The sequence below is a fragment of the Danio rerio genome, chromosome 20 (genome assembly GCF_049306965.1).
Source record: "Danio rerio strain Tuebingen ecotype United States chromosome 20, GRCz12tu, whole genome shotgun sequence".
Classification (NCBI taxonomy): Eukaryota; Metazoa; Chordata; class Actinopteri; order Cypriniformes; family Danionidae; genus Danio; species Danio rerio.
The window spans coordinates 45,812,678-45,831,165 of NC_133195.1; the positions used below are offsets into that span (position 1 = coordinate 45,812,678).

General features: G+C 34.7%; 1 protein-coding gene and 1 long non-coding RNA gene across 15 annotated transcripts in view; one reads left to right on the forward strand and one right to left on the reverse strand.

The window, feature by feature from the left end:
* The window catches only part of LOC137488687 (uncharacterized), a 149,975-nt gene extending 135,102 nt beyond the window's left edge, over window positions 1–14,873 (forward strand). For 4 of the 9 annotated variants that reach the window (XR_012396039.1, XR_012396037.1, XR_012396038.1 and 1 more), the window contains one exon: window positions 124–476. This is a non-coding gene — a long non-coding RNA (uncharacterized lncRNA). Of the gene's footprint in view, window positions 1–123; window positions 478–14,546; window positions 14,681–14,753 lie in introns of those variants that run through there. The other 5 variants (XR_012396033.1, XR_012396036.1, XR_012396035.1 and 2 more) reach the window with 3 other exon arrangements.
* Window positions 1–18,488, reverse strand: part of rfx6 (regulatory factor X, 6) — a 49,676-nt gene that overhangs the window by 26,820 nt on the left and 4,368 nt on the right. For 3 of the 6 annotated variants that reach the window (XM_073932573.1, XM_073932572.1, XM_068215457.2), the window contains exons 5-17: window positions 16,898–16,959; window positions 16,708–16,785; window positions 16,482–16,509; window positions 14,737–14,844; window positions 14,572–14,649; window positions 14,369–14,482; window positions 11,077–11,126; window positions 10,813–10,972; window positions 9,371–9,509; window positions 9,180–9,289; window positions 6,735–6,852; window positions 1,883–2,005; window positions 127–333 (exon numbers count right to left, since the gene is read on the reverse strand). In XM_073932573.1, coding sequence (XP_073788674.1) covers window positions 127–333; window positions 1,883–2,005; window positions 6,735–6,852; window positions 9,180–9,289; window positions 9,371–9,509; window positions 10,813–10,972; window positions 11,077–11,126; window positions 14,369–14,482; window positions 14,572–14,649; window positions 14,737–14,844; window positions 16,482–16,509; window positions 16,708–16,785; window positions 16,898–16,959 — 1,375 coding nt within the window. Of the gene's footprint in view, window positions 1–126; window positions 334–1,882; window positions 2,006–6,583; window positions 6,649–6,734; window positions 6,853–9,179; window positions 9,290–9,370; window positions 9,510–10,812; window positions 10,973–11,076; window positions 11,127–14,368; window positions 14,483–14,571; window positions 14,845–16,481; window positions 16,510–16,707; window positions 16,786–16,897; window positions 16,960–18,488 lie in introns of those variants that run through there. The other 3 variants (XM_073932574.1, NM_001423778.1, XM_073932575.1) reach the window with 3 other exon arrangements.

An 18,488-nucleotide genomic window follows, 5' to 3' on the forward strand; every position in this document is an offset into this window, starting at 1 on the left:
ACCCTGGATTAATAAAGGGACTAAGCCGACAAGAAAATGAATGAATGAATGAATGAATGAATACAATTCAACTGTATATTAAATATGCAATGTCTGTGATTGATGTGAGCTGTTATGTTTCAGTACCAGCTATAGTAAAGTTGTCCGGATCTGCGCTATGGTAGACGACAGTGCCGGCCCCGAGCCCCTGCTGTGCTGCTGCCAGTGTCAGATAATCATCTTCTGGAGGAATTTCATCTTTCACAGCCGAATCACTGGACGACACACCAGGTTTATTCCGATTGGCCAAGAAACAGGAACTCGGGGAGGCGGTGAATGTGGCCTTACTAGCATCTTTTACAATGGAAACATCACAGTTAATTGGGTTTGTAAGCAATTTATACTTTTATACAGCAAGGATGCATTGAATGAATCAACAAGTGACATTAAAGAGACTTATAGTGTTACAAAAGATGTCTATTTCAAATAAATGTGGTTAAAAATTTCCGTTTATCAAAAAGTGCTTAAAAATGTTATATGATTTCTACTTAAATATTAGGCAGCACAACTGTGAGGTGATATACTGTAGTAATAATATATTTAGCCTTGCTAAACATAACAGGATTTCAAAACTGACAAAAAATTAGAGCTGTTCAAGGGTTAATCATCACTAGTCAAAGACAAAAAGGGTTTATATTTACTTAATATATGTGTGTACTGTATATATCAATTATGTATATATAAACACACATATACGTATATATATTTTAAAATATTTACATATTATATTTTATATAATGTTATTTTATATATAAATACAATTTATTATTATTATTAATATAATAATAATTTTCTATACACACTGTTCTGTGTTTTGTGGTTCATGTTTTATTTCCCCCCAATAATTTATGCTTTTGGATTGCATTATAGGACCTTAATCTTTTTTCCAACTACTTTTGACTTTGAAAACTTCCAAAAAGTGGCTTTTATTAACATTTTAAACATATATTATTTTATAATATTATTTTATAGACTTATTTCTGTACATGTATAATTTAAAACGACTAAAATGTCAATAAAAGTCAATAAAAGAGTTGAATTTTCAACATCAAAAGTTGACAAAGCAGAGATCAAGGTCCCATATTGCAATACAGAAAATGTTTGTGAATGACAGAATACGGAAACTGTTAATATGTACAAATACATGCATTTATACACATAAAATTGAAGTCAGAATTATTAGCCCCCCTGTTTATTTTTTCCCCAATTTCTGTTTAATACAGAGATTTTTTTTCAACACATTTCTAAACAGGATAGTTTTAATAAATCATTTCTAATAACTGAATTATCTTATCTTTGCCATGATGACAGTAAATAATATTTGATTAGATATTTTTCAAGACACTTCGATACAGCTTAAAGTGACATTTAATGGCTTAACTAGGTTAATTAGGGTAATAAAGCAGGATAGTGTAATTAGGCAGGTTATTGTATAATGATGGTTTGTTCTGTAGATCATCAATAAATACATAGCTTAAAGAAGCTAATAATTTTGACCTTAAAATGTTTTTTAAAAAAAATAAAAACTGTTTTTATTCTAGCTGAAATAGAACAAATAAGACTTTCCCCAGAAAAAAAAATATTATCAGACATGCTGTGAAAATTTCCTTGATCTGTTAAACATCATTTGGGAAATATTTAAAAAAGAAAACAATTGAAGGGGGGCTAATAATTCTGACTTCAACTGTACATGGATGTATACACTGTAATAAATATACACAGTTCGAACAAAAATGTAAATGCAAACTTCTATGTTGTATGCGATTAGGTAATTTAATCATTTAACAGCACTACTTTTAATACTTTTTAATAAACTTTAAAAAAATAAGAAATAATTGAATACCTGCACTCCTCATATATTTTTCCAGTAGATTCTGAAGGTCTTGCTCTTTGTCATTGTTGAATTGGGTTTCAATGGCCAGTAGGATATACTCATCCAAAAGCATCCGAATGAGGTGAAATGAGCCTGTGAGTAACATTAAACTAGATTAAATAGTGTTATATGTATTGCAAAAATCACTTCCTGAATCTTAAAGAGACAGTTCACCCAAAACTGAACAGTTTGTCATTATTTACTCACCCTTCACCAACTTTTTGAGTTTCTTTCTTCTGTTGAAGACAAGGGAAAGATATTTTGAAGAAATCTGGAAACCTGTAACCATTGATTTACATGATATTAGTTTTCTTACAATGGGAGTCAATGGTTACAGGTTTTTCAGCTTTTTTCAAAGTATCTTCTTTATTCTTTGACAGAATAAAGAAACTCATAAAGATTTGGAACCTGTTTACTGTAGGGTGACTAAATAGGGAGTAAATTGTTAATTTTTGTCAACTATCCCTTTAAGTGAAAAGCACTCATGCTGCACAACAAACACATTGAAATTTAAATCATTAATCACAAACTAACCATTTTTTACATTGTACCAGGCCATTAATATATACAATCACTACATTGGTTACGTTGATTTAGTTTCTATTTGCCTGAGACTCAATCTTCAACAAACTGCACTTCATGTTCCATGAAAGATGCTAGCATTTGCCTGTAAGCATTGAAAGCCTATGTCTGACCATGCATATCACAATCCACAGCCACTCCTCCTGAACTCCCACTAGAAAACATCACTGCAATATATCACATAGCATTCAGCGGAGAGAAAACTTTATAGTACAGTTAGTTATTGTAAAACCAAACTTTTAAATGAAGGTCAGATATTTGCTCGCCATTTCTCTGTCTGAACCATCCCGGCAGGCACACAACATCATAAGACGTTAATATTAGGTTAGATTTAAGTCGTGACATCAGGTGACCATAAGTCAAATGTCTAGTTAGTGTCTAATTTTGATATAATAAAGGCGTCAAATTAACGTTGATATTTGGTTGATTTTATGGAGCCAACATAATAAACCAACATCATATAGATGTCAAATACATATTCATCAGGTACCAAAATCCTGACGTATTCGTCAGGTACCAAAATCCTGACGCAGTTGCTGCAGATTTGTCGGCTGCACATCCATGATGCATATCTCCACCACATCCCAAAGTGCTTTATTGGATTGAGAACTGGTTACCGTTAAGGCCATTTGAGTACAGTGAACTCTATGTAATGTTTAAGAAGCCAGTCTGAGATGATTTATGACATAGCATGTTATCCTGCTGGAAGTAGACAATGTTAAGCTGTATCATCATAGGACGTTGATATTTAATTGATTTTAGGTTGGACGTTGGACATTGATGTCGGCCTTAAATTAAGTTCTGAATTTAACCCGATTTTCAATTACAAAAAAAATGCAACTTCCCCACAAAGTTGGTGTACAAAGTCAATTTGACGTCATGATGATGTCCTGTGCCTGCTGGCATGACTGTGAATGTGCCAATGATTTAGTCCTTTCTGTGCGAACCGTGTGCGCAGAGTCATTCATTTATATATTTATATATAGACCCTTTTCAAATTTCCGTGTTTCCCAGTAGCTTAAGACGTCATAGCTGGGTAAACTTAGAGAGCAGTGAATGGGAGAGTACAACAAATATTTTTTTTGTTCACAAAAGTATTTACTGAAGCAATAAAAGAAAATCTCCACGATGGTGTTATAAAGACTTTCAGAAAAAGGAAGCAAATGTGCAAGACTGATAACCGCAGTCAGAGGAGAGAATAACATCAAAATTTACTCTAAGCCCCATAGATGCTTCATTAGAAACACCTCGCACAAGCGGTAATTTGTTTTTTTGTAATTTGACCCAAAGATGATATAATGCATTCATAAACGCATAGAAATGTTTTTAAGTAAAAAAAAAATCTAAATATTAAAAATATTCAAGGATTTAAGATCATGATGACTGTTAAACTCGTCATAACAGGCTTGTGAAAAGGGTCCATTAGCCTATTGTAATGTTCTGACCGAATGTTTTTACTGGACAAACTTTTCTTTGTCCTACACCAATGGTCTCAAACTCAATTCCTGGAGGGCTGCAGGTCTTCATAGTTCAGCTCCAACCACTTCCAACTCACACCTGCTTAACAGTCTCTAGTAGTCTTGAACACCTTGATTAGTTGGATCAGCTGTGTTTGATTAGGGTTGGAGTAAAACTGTGCAGAGCTGCGGCCCTCCAGAAATTCAGTTTGAGATCCATGACCTACACCTTCCACAGAACCCATAATAAAATACATATATAAATACATGATTGCTATCAGGATGTTTAGAGACTTTTAACCAACATAACAAAATGGTTTTGAAGAGTTTGCACCTTTAAAGAGGACCTATTATGAAAACAGTCACTGTTATAAGGTGTTTCAACACAGTTGTGTGGCAACAGTCTGTGTATATAACTAGCTTCTGATAGTAAAAATGTATTAATTATATTTTTTTATAATCACACTTGATAAACACAGTCTGCAGAAACACTATGATTGACATTCTCCCTTTGTACGTGTCATTAGAGGGGAAAAGCCCCGCCCATTAGTGACAATCTCTCCCTCAATATCATAGACAGCCCTGAGTGTGAAGCAGCCGCCTGCCATTAGAGTTTTGAAACTGCCACTTAATGCCTAGTTCACACTAGAGGATTTTAAGCCTGATTTGAGCCCGATTTGGAAGTTAACGAGCTCGCCGACAGATCGGGCTGTGATCGGGAAGAAATCTGCGGGTGCTCGGCGCTCGCCGCTCTTTATGTGTGAACTACTGAGCAACGCATCAACGAGGCTCGCTGACGCGTCGCCGACACCTCGCAGACGGAAATCCAACATTCAGCATGCTAAATATTCCAGAGCAGTCAGCCGACTCAACCCCACGTGTGGTCAGATGTGACGATAGTGACGAACTACAGCCAATGAGAGAGCATATCAGCATGAGCTGAATGGCTGTGTGTTCAGGAGCTCAGCAGAAACATCTGTGATTGGTCAGAATGGGCATCGGTGCACTCGCTTCATTCTGCGTTAGCACAGACATGAGAGTAGGCTATATTAACAGTGGAACTAGAATTCTGTAATTATTAGAATTACCATACTGCTCATTCTGACCGTTCTCATATGAAACGCCATATTGTCACAACATATTTACATTCAAAGCTATTATTGAGATGTTAAAATTAAGCTTTGAATGTCTGGCATCATATTTAATGACACCATTACCCTAAAAATATAATCTTTTTTTGGTAATACAGCCTATAAATATGTAGTTAAGATACTAAAACACTTAAAGGTCTTGGCTTTCATTTTCACTTTCAAACAGGAGCTATTTCACAGCACATAATATGCTGTTTTTAAAGATATCTAAAGTAAATTGATGTTTTTGCCAGCAGAAAGTTTTGTTTATGTTAGCAGGAAGTTGCCAGGCAAGAAAATGCACACATATTTAAAGTCACAGTGAAAAGTATCAGACATGCATGCAGTCATTTTAACCAATATGGTAATTTAAGGCAGAAATGCTCAGTTCTTTACTGTTTTGTAATAAAAAAAATAACAATGTTAGAAAGAAATACACTGATAGTTAGAAAATGGCAGGGTGTTATAAATATGTTAGTTTTATTTCAAAGAGTTATAAAATTACAAAAATTAAAAACTCTCTGTGTATCTATCCACTCAAACCTTGCAGATAAGTGATTAATCCGCTGATATATCAGCTGATTTGACGATGTTTTTAAATGCTTTCTCCAAAGCTTGAAAAGCTGTCAGTGATGTAATCTGCACACAAGCAGCCAATAGTGTTCAGCTTTTTTCTGACGACTCCTCCCTCAAATTTTCATTGGCTGTGGTTTGGTAGCTTGAATGAGCTGATGGGGAATGAGTTGTTGTCAGATCATGTAGTGTGTGACCCGCCTCTTGTGGATCGTTCACGGAGTGTTGCGTAGTGTGAACACCACAGAGATTAAAAGACACAAAGTCAGGTCATGTAGTGTGAACGGCACAGCGATCTGCTGATGTTTAAAATCCTGTAGTGTGAACTAGGCTTAAGTGACACAAAAGAGCTCCACCCTCTTTTGAAAAGAGCACAATCTCATTTGAATTTAAAGTGACAGTCACAAAACAGCGCAATTAGGATCAAAGCCTCAAAGGGGCAGTTTCAAAGAGTTATAAAATATTATTTGTGTAGTACTTTGAGCTGAAACTGCACATACACATATTAGGGACATCAGAGACTTATTTTACATTTTGTAAAAAGGGGCATAATAGCGCTGCTTTAATTGAGACAAATCGTCACCTTGGAATTATAAGGTTCTATCCATGTTTTGAATGATTCTAAGATATTGAGCTTTAAAGTTTTTGCACTCCAAATAGCAAACAGTATGTGTGTAACATTTGTTTAAATAAAACGTCTTAAAATGTAAAACACAATGACATCTAAATGTCAGATAGAACCACACAATTCTAAGGTGACGAAATGTGCAATACACAACAGTGTAATGCCCCTGACTTGATTTTCCCACAGGTTTCCTCAAGCTAGTGCTGAGGACAAACACTGATGTTTGATTTTGTAAACACCTGTGGGGTCATCAAATATTAGGAGCACAGAGAAAGGTCGCTCCCTAATCAGGGCACACACACACGGCACACCAGATAAAGGTTTATTTGCATTGGCTTTTATGGCTCGTTCTCCACATAGGATCCACAACTAGAGAGGCAGAATAAATCTAATTGTAACTATAGAGAATTCAAAATGAGAAGTGAGCAAATCAGTTTATATGAATGAAGGTTTACCAAAGCTGGTCGCGTTGTTTAGAGTGAGGTTGTGCATCACTCGAGCGCCAAAAAAACTCCACTTCAGAAGGAAATCTTGAGCTCGCTTCTTTACAGATCGACCATTTTGCTTGCTGGGCTAAAAATACAGATAATTTGCAATTTATTATTCATATTTAAAGAGATAGTTCACCCAAAATTCTAAATTTGATTTGCTTGTTTTCAAACCTTCATGTGTTTCATGTGTTGAAAGATCACTTTACATTTTAAAACAATATATAGGCTTATTTTACAGCTCCCTAAGAGGTAAAGAGATGAGTTTTACAATTGTATTAATCCACATTAACAATCTTTAGGTCTGACAGGGGGACTTTGAGCTTAGCTTAGCTTAGCATAGATCATTGAATCAGATTAGACTATTGGCATCTTGTTTAAAAATGTACCAAAAAGTGTCCATAAATTTGTGTCCATATCTAAAAATATTTTTATATGCTCATTTTACTACTCTCCTAGAGGTAAACAGTTGAGTTTTACCATTTTTGAATACATTCAGCCAATCTTCATGGGCCTCATGTATCAACGCTGCGTACGCACAAAAACTTTGCGTACGCCAGGTTTCACGCTCAGAATCGCTCACGTTTGGATTTACTAACGATGAACTGAACGTGAGAATGTGCGCAGCTCCACGCCAGCTTTATGGCTGGAGTACGCACATTTTTTGTGCGTGTCTGTTTTATTTCCATTGGCGACTCCTAGAGGCAGTTGTGTTAAATTGCTCTCTACAAAGTGTCTGAGCCTTGCAATGGCAGCTGTATGAGATCTAGCAGGTATATAAGGTTTCCATACCATACAGTTGATCAGCCAAACATTAAAGCGCAATTTGCAGCGGTCGCCTGTTTTCCCAATGTAATCTGAGCAATCTACTGCACGCACATTGTTATAAAGACACTATCTGAAGATGAATTTGCATGCGTGAATCAGAAACATTTCCATTCAATAAATGTGCAAATAAAATATGATGCACAGACTTATTAATGATTCCTACTTGTCTTTCTCGTGATAAATAGTTGGCAAAATCTGATATGTAGCGGGGGAAAAAAGAAGAATGAGTTCATCACACGCTGGATTCGAACCGAGTTCATGCTGGAACGTGTCAAAACACGTTGACAAGCGTTTTACGAGCTGCACCACTGAGACTGTTAAGGGTTCTGCAACATTTTAAACCTATAAACCACACTATTTCTTTTTTAAATCCACTCAGTGCAATGTTCAGACCCAACTGTGTTAACCGCATCAGCTAAACTCTCCCACTCTATTTTTTTTATTTTGTTGTTAATTCCGGAGAACAAACTTGCAAATAGCACCGTTTTTCTCCGGTCTACCTCCGAAAGGAGCACCTACAATTCACATTCTGTTCAAAGTTTCTCTTCTTGCTTGCTTTTGCCATTGCTTTTTCGTTGGGTTTTGCCAAAGTAGAGATATTAGCATATTCATACGGGGGAGGAGGCAGGGAGGGGTTTTGTGCTCGTGCATGTTGCGCTCAGTTTCACGTTCATTCGATGTTCAAAAGAATATGCGTGAGATTCGGCGTACACAGTGTTTCATACATCTGAATTTTTTTCTGCGTACGCACATTTACAGCTTTGTGTGTACGCAATGTTGTAGTATGGTTTCCACGCAAGTCTTCGTACATGAGGCCCCAGGTCTGACAGGGGCACTTTTAGCTTAGCTTAGCATAGATCATTGAATCAGATTAGATCATTAGCATTTCAAAAATTTCAAAAAGGAGTTTTGATTATTTTTCTTTTTAAAGCTTGACTCTTCTGTAGTTAAATCCTGTACTAAGACTGATGGATTAATTAAAAGTTGCTATTTTCTAGGTCTATATGGATATGAACTATACTCATTCTGGCGTAATAATCAAAGAACTTTGTTGCTATACCGTGACTGCAGCAGGCGCAATGATATTCGATTCTAGCTGGTGGTGCAAGTGTAGGTCTTAGTACATGATGTATCTACAGAAGAGTCAAGCTTTTAAAAGGATAATTATTAAAATTCTGATCATTTGAGTGAAATGCTAATAGTCTAATCTGATTCGATGATGTATGCTAAGCTACGCTAAAAGTGCTCCTGTCAGATATAGAGATATACAGCTTAATGAATTCAAAAATGTTAAAACTAAACTGTGTAAACTCTCTGGGACTTGTTTTGGCCTGTGTTCCTTTTAACACAAAAGAAGATATTTTGAAGAAAGTTGGAAATCTGTAACCAAGTTTTTGTTTTTCCTACTATGGACATCAATGGTTACAGATGTTAAGCATTCTTCAAAATATCTTCAACAAAATAAAGAAACTCATAGGGTTTGAAAGCAACTCAGGGTGAGTAAAAAGTGAGTCAATTTTCATATAAGGGTGAACTATCCATTTAACATTAGCCTGACTAATAAGAGTTTGTGACAGAACAAACCTTGATGACTTTCTGCTCCACCACTGAGTCCAGCCACTCAATGAAAGACTCTACTGTAGCATTTTTCCTCAGGAGGTCTTTCAACTCTTGAAACACTGAAATTGAGTCATCTAAGAGAAAATATCAAGAACTTATGAGCTTAATAATCACATGAGTGCACAATTTTCACTACTGAATTGCCAGTTACTTACATTCAGAGTAGAAGTCAGAATCTTGGTCATTAGTAACTGAAAGAAGAGCTTGAGACCCGATGCTGTTCAGATCCACTTTATCGATATCATTTACCATAGATGTCACTACAATCTGGTCAAAAAGGGCAGGTCTTGCGATCTGAAATGATATATTAAATCCATTAGAAGGTTCGTGCCCAAATTAAATTCAATTAAAACAATTGATTTTATAGTATACAGTATACAGCTGAAGTTGTTCGCCCCCCTTTGAATTTTTGTTTCTTTTTTAAATATGTCCCAAATTATGTTTAACAGATTCGGAAATGTTTACAGTTTTTCCTATAATAATTTTTCTTCAGGAGAAAATCTTATTTGTTTTATTTTGACTAGAATGAAAGCAGTTTTGAATTTTTTAAAAACATTTTAAGGTCAAAATTACTAGCCCCCTTAAGCTAATTGTTTCGATAGTCTACAGAACAAACCATTGTTATACAATAACTTGCCTAATTACACTAACCTGCCTAGTTAACCTAATTAAACTAGTTAAGCCTTTAAATGTCACTTTACACAATATAGAAGTGTCTTGGAATTTTTTTTTTAATTATTTGACTAGATATTATTTATATTATTCATATTCATTTTCAGTTGGCTGTCCCTTATTTAGATTCAAAACGTTTTGTAAAAATAAAATAATGCCAAATTAATACAAAAACAATTTATGTAAAAAGTTAGATATACTTATCCCAACTTGAACCCAAAGCAATATCTAAATGTTAAGAAGTCTTGCTAAAAGTTTTTATACTTTAAAATGCCTTAAAAATGAGTTTGTTTATTTATTTATTTAAAAAGGAGTAAAACCTAGTGGATTTAAGAATAGCAACAAAATGTAAAACAACAAATTATTGATATTTTGAGGCTGGAAAGATTTTGCAATAAAGTTCCATTAGTTAATGTTAGTATATGTATTTACTAATATGAACAAACAATAAACATGTATTACAGTATTTATTCATCTTATTATAGTATTTATTCATGTTTGATAATGTTAGTTAATGAAAATATTTATGTAAATCCACCGGTCCAACTGCACCCCTCCCGTTCTGAGCTGAGATAGAACAGGCGATTCTTTGTATGGGAGTCGGTTGCTCTAACAAGGAGACTAAAGACCATGGCCTCTAGCGTCTGTTGCTTGAGCACTTTTAAATGTCAGAAGAGTGAGGTTTACCTGTATAGCCCTTCACTAGCTGGCCTCCGTTACACTCACACCCTAAACCTCATGACCCTTCGTTACATATAGATTTGTATTGTATTTTATTATAGTTTTTAAAACTTATGGATGTATATTTTTGGCTCAGAAAACAACATTAAACATTTTATTGTACAATAGAAATAAAATTACATAAGTATAATGTAAATCATTTTTAAATATTAAACCAAATCAAGAATTATAGAAGTGTCTGTACCTGTGCGAGATGTAAAAATGAGGTCTGTCTCTTTAAGGACGACACAAATCGTCTTGCTATCGGCACTTTCTTCTCTGAGAGGATTTCTGGGAGATTCTCCAAGGAAGACAGCATCCAGTGTTCCCAGTGCTTGGCAAAATTTCGAATATCTGCCAAAAGACTGGAGATATTTTCTTAAACTCACTCAAAAATGCTTAACGATATCACATTTCACACCTGCAGGAAAACCAAATGATAAATAATGCAGCAGTTTATTAGACAAACCTCTCCGGCATATCCTGCATAGTAGCGGGAATGAGAACATCTGTCAGAACCTGTGAAAAACAATTCAGATAAAATTTGATAAGGGAATAGTGATTATGATCCATAATGAAAACAATGATTGGTTCTGATGGAAAAAGCTGATTTTACAACAGCTCATGCAAATTGTGAAAGAACAGAGCTGAAAAGGCATATGCTCTGTGATTTTTGCTGCTGGCCTTATTGCACATGGATTTGTATGAGTTTTCATTTCAGATACAATACTTATGCGAGGAGAGTATTTAAAATGATCACCAAATGCAGTTTATTATAAAGCTTTATACTTATAAATGTCTTATAGTCCACTGTAGAAATGATGTTACAAAGTGATGAAAACAAATGTTTCAAATGTTTCACTTTAAAATAGTTGAAGCCTGATTAACTGATTAATATTAGTTAAAATTATATAAAGTTTACCTTAATACTTTTAGTCAGTTTGAGTGATGGAAGTTGAGTTGACTTTAAAAGTTCCTTTAATTCAACAACAGAAAAGGAGGTACAAGGATTTTTTACAGTGTAGGTTCACACCCAGGCCCGGATTGGCTAATAGGGAGGACCGGGAGAATTCCCGGTGGGCCGATCTGTTTTTTGGCCGCGAGGGCCGGTGTCCCTAGCTGCTTGCACTCTCAGCAGTCGCACTTTTATTCATTTATTTATTTATTTGACCATAGCCTCACTTTTTTTATTCATTGTTTTTCTGCAGCTCCATGCTTTTTATTTATTTTCTCGCAGCCCCAAGAGCAAAATGCAGCCTGCAGGTTAATGATGATGTAACTATCATCATTCGACCCCAAATAGCGGCACCTTAGTGAAAATAAGAATTCGAATAACTAATATTAATGAATATTACACCTGCTCAATGAAAATCAGATGATTCACTACATTAATACATCTGACATAACTTGATCAGAAATCTAAAAAGGGGAGAAAAAGATTAATAATAATATTGCCATTGTGGTCCAGTGGTCAGCACGTTGCGTTGTGACACAGCAAGACCCGAGTTCGGTCCTTACCTATCTTATTTTACATTTATTTATTTTTTCAATTTTTATTGTTAAGACATTTAATACTGTTTGGGTTGTTGAACATTTCAAGTTCTAAAGCAGCTGTTTCTTGAAAAAAATGTGATCGTGTCATTAGAAACTGAATTGGAAATGACCTTATTTAAATATAGTCAGTCGTCAACTGAGGTGGGCTGGTAAGGCTTGAAACTCCAGGGCTGAAAAGGAGTCCCACTCCGGCCCTGTTCACACCCAACATGTATTAATTTCAATTCTTTATTTCCAGAGCGTTTTTACAATGTAGATTGTGTCAAAGCAGCTCTACATAGAAGTTCTAGTAAACTGAAACTGTGTCAGTCCAGTTTTTAGTGTTGAAATTCAGTTCAGTTTAATTTCACTGCTGGAAAATCCACTGAAGAGTAAATCCATCATTGTGCAGCTCCACAAGTCCCAAGCATTAAGCCTTGCATCACTCTCTCTCGGTTACTCACAGCATGTTTTTTTTTTTCACTTGTGAGTTTTTTGTTCAAGTTTATTACAAATTCTGTGTGCATGAGGCAAATTCGTTCAAATGCATGCATTATTCATGACACCATGTAAAAATGTGCCTCAATTTGGGCATTTCCATTGACTTTCTTTGTAACTTAGGTGTGTGGATACTTGCATTCGCATTTAGTGTGAACCCAGCATTAACACATTTAGCTCTTGTGTTCTTCGTAGTCCATTATAATTTATCTAGTGCTAGACATTATGAAAATATTACTGGTTTTTTTATTTTGCGTTGTGTTTAGATGTTTTACAAAACAGTTACATGCCCACTGGTGCTTTTAAGCTCTAATTCACTCATTTAAATCTGAATAAAAAAAAATGATCTAATTTTTTCATGGCTGTGCTTATATCCGCTTGTTAAGTTTGACGTCACGCAAAGCGCCTTCCAGGTCCAAGCGCTCTATTCGACTGAATGGGGAGACTCATGAAATGGTAATAATAAACGTTTGTAGGACATGGGTTCAAAAATAAAATCGAAATATATATAGCAAAAATAAATTATCAAGTTATAAAAGAACATGTCTACTATTTTTTTCAAAATTTTTTATGTAATTTTGACTTAAATATCAAGCACTGGGCATGTATTTCCTTTCCTAGAGTTTGGGGGGAAAAAATTATGTTTTATTTTTCAAAGATGGAATAAATTAAGTGACAGTAGCTGGGTTTCCATCCAAATGTGAAGCTAATCTTTTCAAATTTTGCAAAAAAAAGAAAAAAGAAGAAGAAATAAATCCCAGATGCAAATTACACCGTAAACCCAAATGTTGTCTTTACTTAATCATATAAAGTTGACTGAACATTACTTAAAATTTAGTATTTTGGTCCTGTAACCTAAAAATATGAGTTAATTTTACTTATATACAATGAAAATGCATAAACTTAAGATTTCAAGAATAGTAAGCTAAAAATCACAATTAATTCTTTGAAAAAAAATAGGTTGTTTTTAATATAGTCTTGACTGTAAAATTCTAAAATGTGCAACCTTTTAGTGCAAGGTCTTTTTTTTTAATCAGAAAACAAGGCTTCATGTATAATTATTCACCATAATGGGAAGAAAATGCTACTTGTTTTTCTTTTGAACATTTTTTCATAGTATATAATTACACACAGAGACACACACACTGAACTGAACAATTTAAGTATACTCTACCAAACCGGCAAGTTAAATAAACTTAAATATGCAAGTTTTGGGAGACTCAGTTGCTTAATTAAATTGAGGCATCGAGTTAACACAATTAATTTAGTTCAGTCAACTTATTAGGGTTTTCAGTGTAGATGCGTTTCCATCAAGTTGTGAGAGCAGCTGACTGTAGTATTGGTAACCTAGTAGCCAACAGTAAACAAAGCAAGTATAATAGATATAGCTGATTGGTCATATGGGCATAATGTTTGCTACGCCAGAGTGTAGTCTGCAAATGTACATGCAAATTATTCACATTAACCCTTTTTCACCAAATTCTCCTCAAGTGAGCATAAATTAAGGGATTTTTATTCAAAATCCGACATTTACATTGCTCGTTTCTCATGAAATACTTCAAAATGTGCATGATGGAAACAGGCTGGTGGAAACCCAGCTAGTAAAAACAAAAACCTTCAATACACAAAAGTTTTTTTTTTCTTCAGATATATGATTTTTGACTTTCTGTTCAATCATGTATAAGTATCATAATCAATGAAACACCCAGATATGATTCATAAACACTCACTTTATAAAGTATGGAGTCACACACACAGAAAATGTCCACAATAACTGGATTCTCCAGCAGTGGAAGGAGATGCTCAGGCATTCCCTGCCAGAAGTGAAGCAGAAAGTTCTGAATCTGGAAGAAAAATCAGATGATTAGAGTATTTTTTTTTTTTACTAAAATCTACATGCCGTTACAGGTTCTTCAAGAGCGTAAAATAGCACCTCCTCGAAGTTGACGTTAATGGCGTTGTCCAGAATGCACTGACAGTGAGTTTTGTACATCATAATCAGCGTGTCGACCTGACAGATAAGAAGAAGAACAGAATCTGAGGTAAGTAAGTCAATGCACTTCATGTATACAGTGTTTTTTACTGGAAATGAACAGACCTTTTCTTTTGAAACAGAGTCCTGAAGCACTAAATGCTGTGCACTTGGAAATTCGGGTAAAAGTGTTCCTGTTTTTGAACTAAGCGAGTATTTCCTGGTGAATCCTCCCTGTGAATAAAAAACCCAGATATATCAGTAAAATTACTACAGTGTAATAATGTTGTTAAAAGCAAAACATTACAATATTTTTTCTAACATATATACATTCAACAGCAACTTTATTAAGTACACCTGTCCAACTGTTTGTTAACACAGATTTCTTATCGGCCAATCACATGGCAGCAACTCAGTGCATTTAGGCATGTAGACATGGTCAAGACGATCTGCTGCAGTTTAAACCGAGCATCAGAATGGGGAAAGAAAGGTGATTTAATTGACCTTGAACATGAGATGGTTGAAAGTATTTCAGAAACTGCTGATATACTGGGATTTTCACACACAACCATCTCTAGGGTTTACAGAGAATGATCTAAAAAGAAAAAATATCCAGTGAGCGGCAGTTTTGTGGGTGCAAATGGCTTGTTTATGCCAGAGGTCAGAGAAGAAAGGCCAGACTGGTTCCCGCTAATAGAAAGGGAACAGTAACTCAAATAACCACTCGTTACAATCAAGGTACAGTATGGAGAAGAACATCTCTGAATGCACAACACTCGAACATTGAGGATGGGCTACAGCATCGGAAGACCACACCAGGTTCCACTCCTGTCAGCTAAGAACAGGAAACTGAGGCTACAATTCACACTGGCTCACCAAAATTGGACAATAGAAGATTGGAAAAAGTTGCCTGGTCTGATGAGTCTCGATTTCTGCTGCAACATTCAGATGGTAGGGTCAGAGTTTGGCGTCAACAACATGAAAGCATGACTCCATCCTGCCTTGTAACAATGGCTATGGCTGGTGGTGGTGGTGTAATAGTGTGGGAGGTATTTTCTTGGCACACTTTGGGCCCATTAGTACCAATTTAGCATCATGTCAATGCCACAGCCTACTTCCGTATTGTTGCTGACCATGTCCATTCCTTTAAGACCACAGTGTACCCATCTTCTGATGTCTCCTTCCAGCAGGATAATGTGTCATGTCATAAAGCACGAATCATCTCAGACTGGTTTCTTGAACATGACAATGAGTTCACTGTACTTAAATGGCCTCCACAGTCACCAGTTCTTAATCCAATAGAGCACATATGGGATGTGGTAGAAAGGGAGATTCGCATCATGGATGTGCAGACAAAAAATCTGCAGCAACTGCAAGATGCTATCAAGTCACTATGGACCAAAATCTCTGAAGAATATTTCCAGCACCTTGTTGAATCTATACCACAAAGGATTAAGGCAGTTCCGAAAGCAAAAGGGGGTCCAACCCGGTGCTAGTAAGGTGTACCTAATAAAGTGGCCACTTTTCTTTTTCAAATATTCCCCAAATAATGAACTTGCCTAGTTAATTAATCTAGTTAAGCCATTAAATTGCACTTTAAGCTGAATACTAGTATCTTTAAAAATATCTAGTAAAATATTATGCACTATTTTCATGGCAGAGATATAATAAATATTACTTAAGTATATTTGGAAACGTGTTGGGAAAAAAAAATCTTCTTTTTATTAAACACATATTGTGTAAAAATATACAGGGGGCTAATAATTCTGACTTTTACTGTATATTCAGCATATTCAGTTTCCTCTGAGAATTGTGATATTGTGTATGAAGTGTAGCACTTCAACTTTATGTACTAAATTATAAATACCAACCTCATTTTTCAGCTTGCTTCCAGAGAATCTGTGCAGAACACATAAGAGAATTTATAGATATGATAAAACATTATAAACCAAACATGAAATATAATTATTAGTTTCAAGAGATCTGATTTGTCTCTGCAAGGACAATGAAAAAAAATCCTTTCCAATTCACACACATATTTCAAAAACTTTCAAGGACTTGCGATAGGGCTCTGAATTACAGGTATGAAAGACTAACCGTGTCAGACCTTTCCCGGAGTAAACAGAGTGATAATATGCACTGCTCTCCTTGATTCCAATACCATAATAATGATACCTGAAAGTCATTCAAAAGCCAAACACAGGGATTTAGATGCAGGCATTTAAATAGTCGATTTAAAAAAAAGCACTAAATGATGTTTTTGAGTCAGAAACCTGGCCTATCTTACTTTGAATGGCCTCTGGTTCCAAGCCTTCGTGTTGTAAGAAGAGGAAATTTCTGCCTTATGGTCTAAAAAGACAGGAATAAAGCTCTAAAATGTTGTACAATCATTTGACATGCACCGCAAATACAAAATCAAAGGCTATTTATGTCTGCTAATGTACATATTACATAGTATATATATTAAAGTTCAGCCTTTTAGCAGGTCTTTATCAGCACTGAAGGTTCATGAAGGTTTCAGATATTAGATATTTAGATCATTTTAAAAATGGTCTGGCATATGTTAACACTTTAAATACATGAACACCACATTTTTTGTGGTTTTGGGGTTGGGAGACCTCTAGTCTCCTAGAGGTAACAGTTGACTTGAATCATTTTTTAATCCATTCAGCAGTTTTCTTAATTAGGCGAGCTCACTTTTAGCTTAGCTTAGCATGACGAATTGAATCTGAAGATTTTCCTATTTAAAGGTCACTTCTTCTGTAAAACAGGCCAATATTACTAGGGACTATACTCTTATTCTGGCGTAATAGTCAAGAAATTCTGCTGCTGTAGCTTCAAAACTCAAGCTTTAAACAGGAAAAATTATCCGATTTATTATGCTAAGCTAAGCTAAAAGCGACATGCCAGAATAAAAAAATCTGCTGATTGAACTCAAAAATGGTTCAGCTTATTTAAAATAAGTAGCTTAAACAAACATTAAACATCTATTTTTGAGTGTACATAGTTTGATTACTAAAATTTATTTAAAATGAAATTCCTTTGCTGTTACTTTTGATCAATTTAATATGACTTGGAAGGATAAAAAAAATAATCGTTTTATTTTTTTATATTTTCCAAATGATGTTTAACAAAGCAAGGAAATTTTCACAGTAAGTCTGATAATATTTTTTCTTCTGGAGAAAGTCTTATTTGTTTTATTTCAGCTAGGATAAAAGCAGTTTTAATTTTTTTAAGAAACATTTTTAGGTCAAAATTATTAGCTCCTTTAAGCTATATATTTTTTTTCGATAGTCTACAGAACAAACCATCGTTATACAATAAATTGCCTTGCCTAACTACCCTAACCTGCCTAGTTAACATAATTAACCTAGTTAAGCCTTTAAATGTCCCTTTAAGCTGTATAGAAGTGTCTTGAAAAATATCTAGTCAAATATTATTTACTGTCATCATGGCACAAAAAAAATATCAGTAATTAGAAATAAGTTATTTAAACTATTATGTTTAGACGTGTTGAAAAAAATCTTCTCTTCGTTAAACAGGGGAGCTAATTATTCAGGGGGGGTTAATTATTCTGATTGCAACTGTATGCATGTTAATAATATATTAGCTGTAATTTTATACATGTATTCATATATGGCCATATGAACATATACTGATATATTTGAACATATATGTACATGTATTTATTTATACATTTGTAATTCCAATGGTTGAAAAAAATATATGTAAATGGTCATTTTTGCAATATTGTGAAATATGTCTTGCATAAATGACATATATTTTATATATGCAAAATTTAAATACAAATGTATTACCTGGAATTAACTTATTTTCATAAATCAGATGGGTGAAAATAGGTTTGTAAAACTATAAAG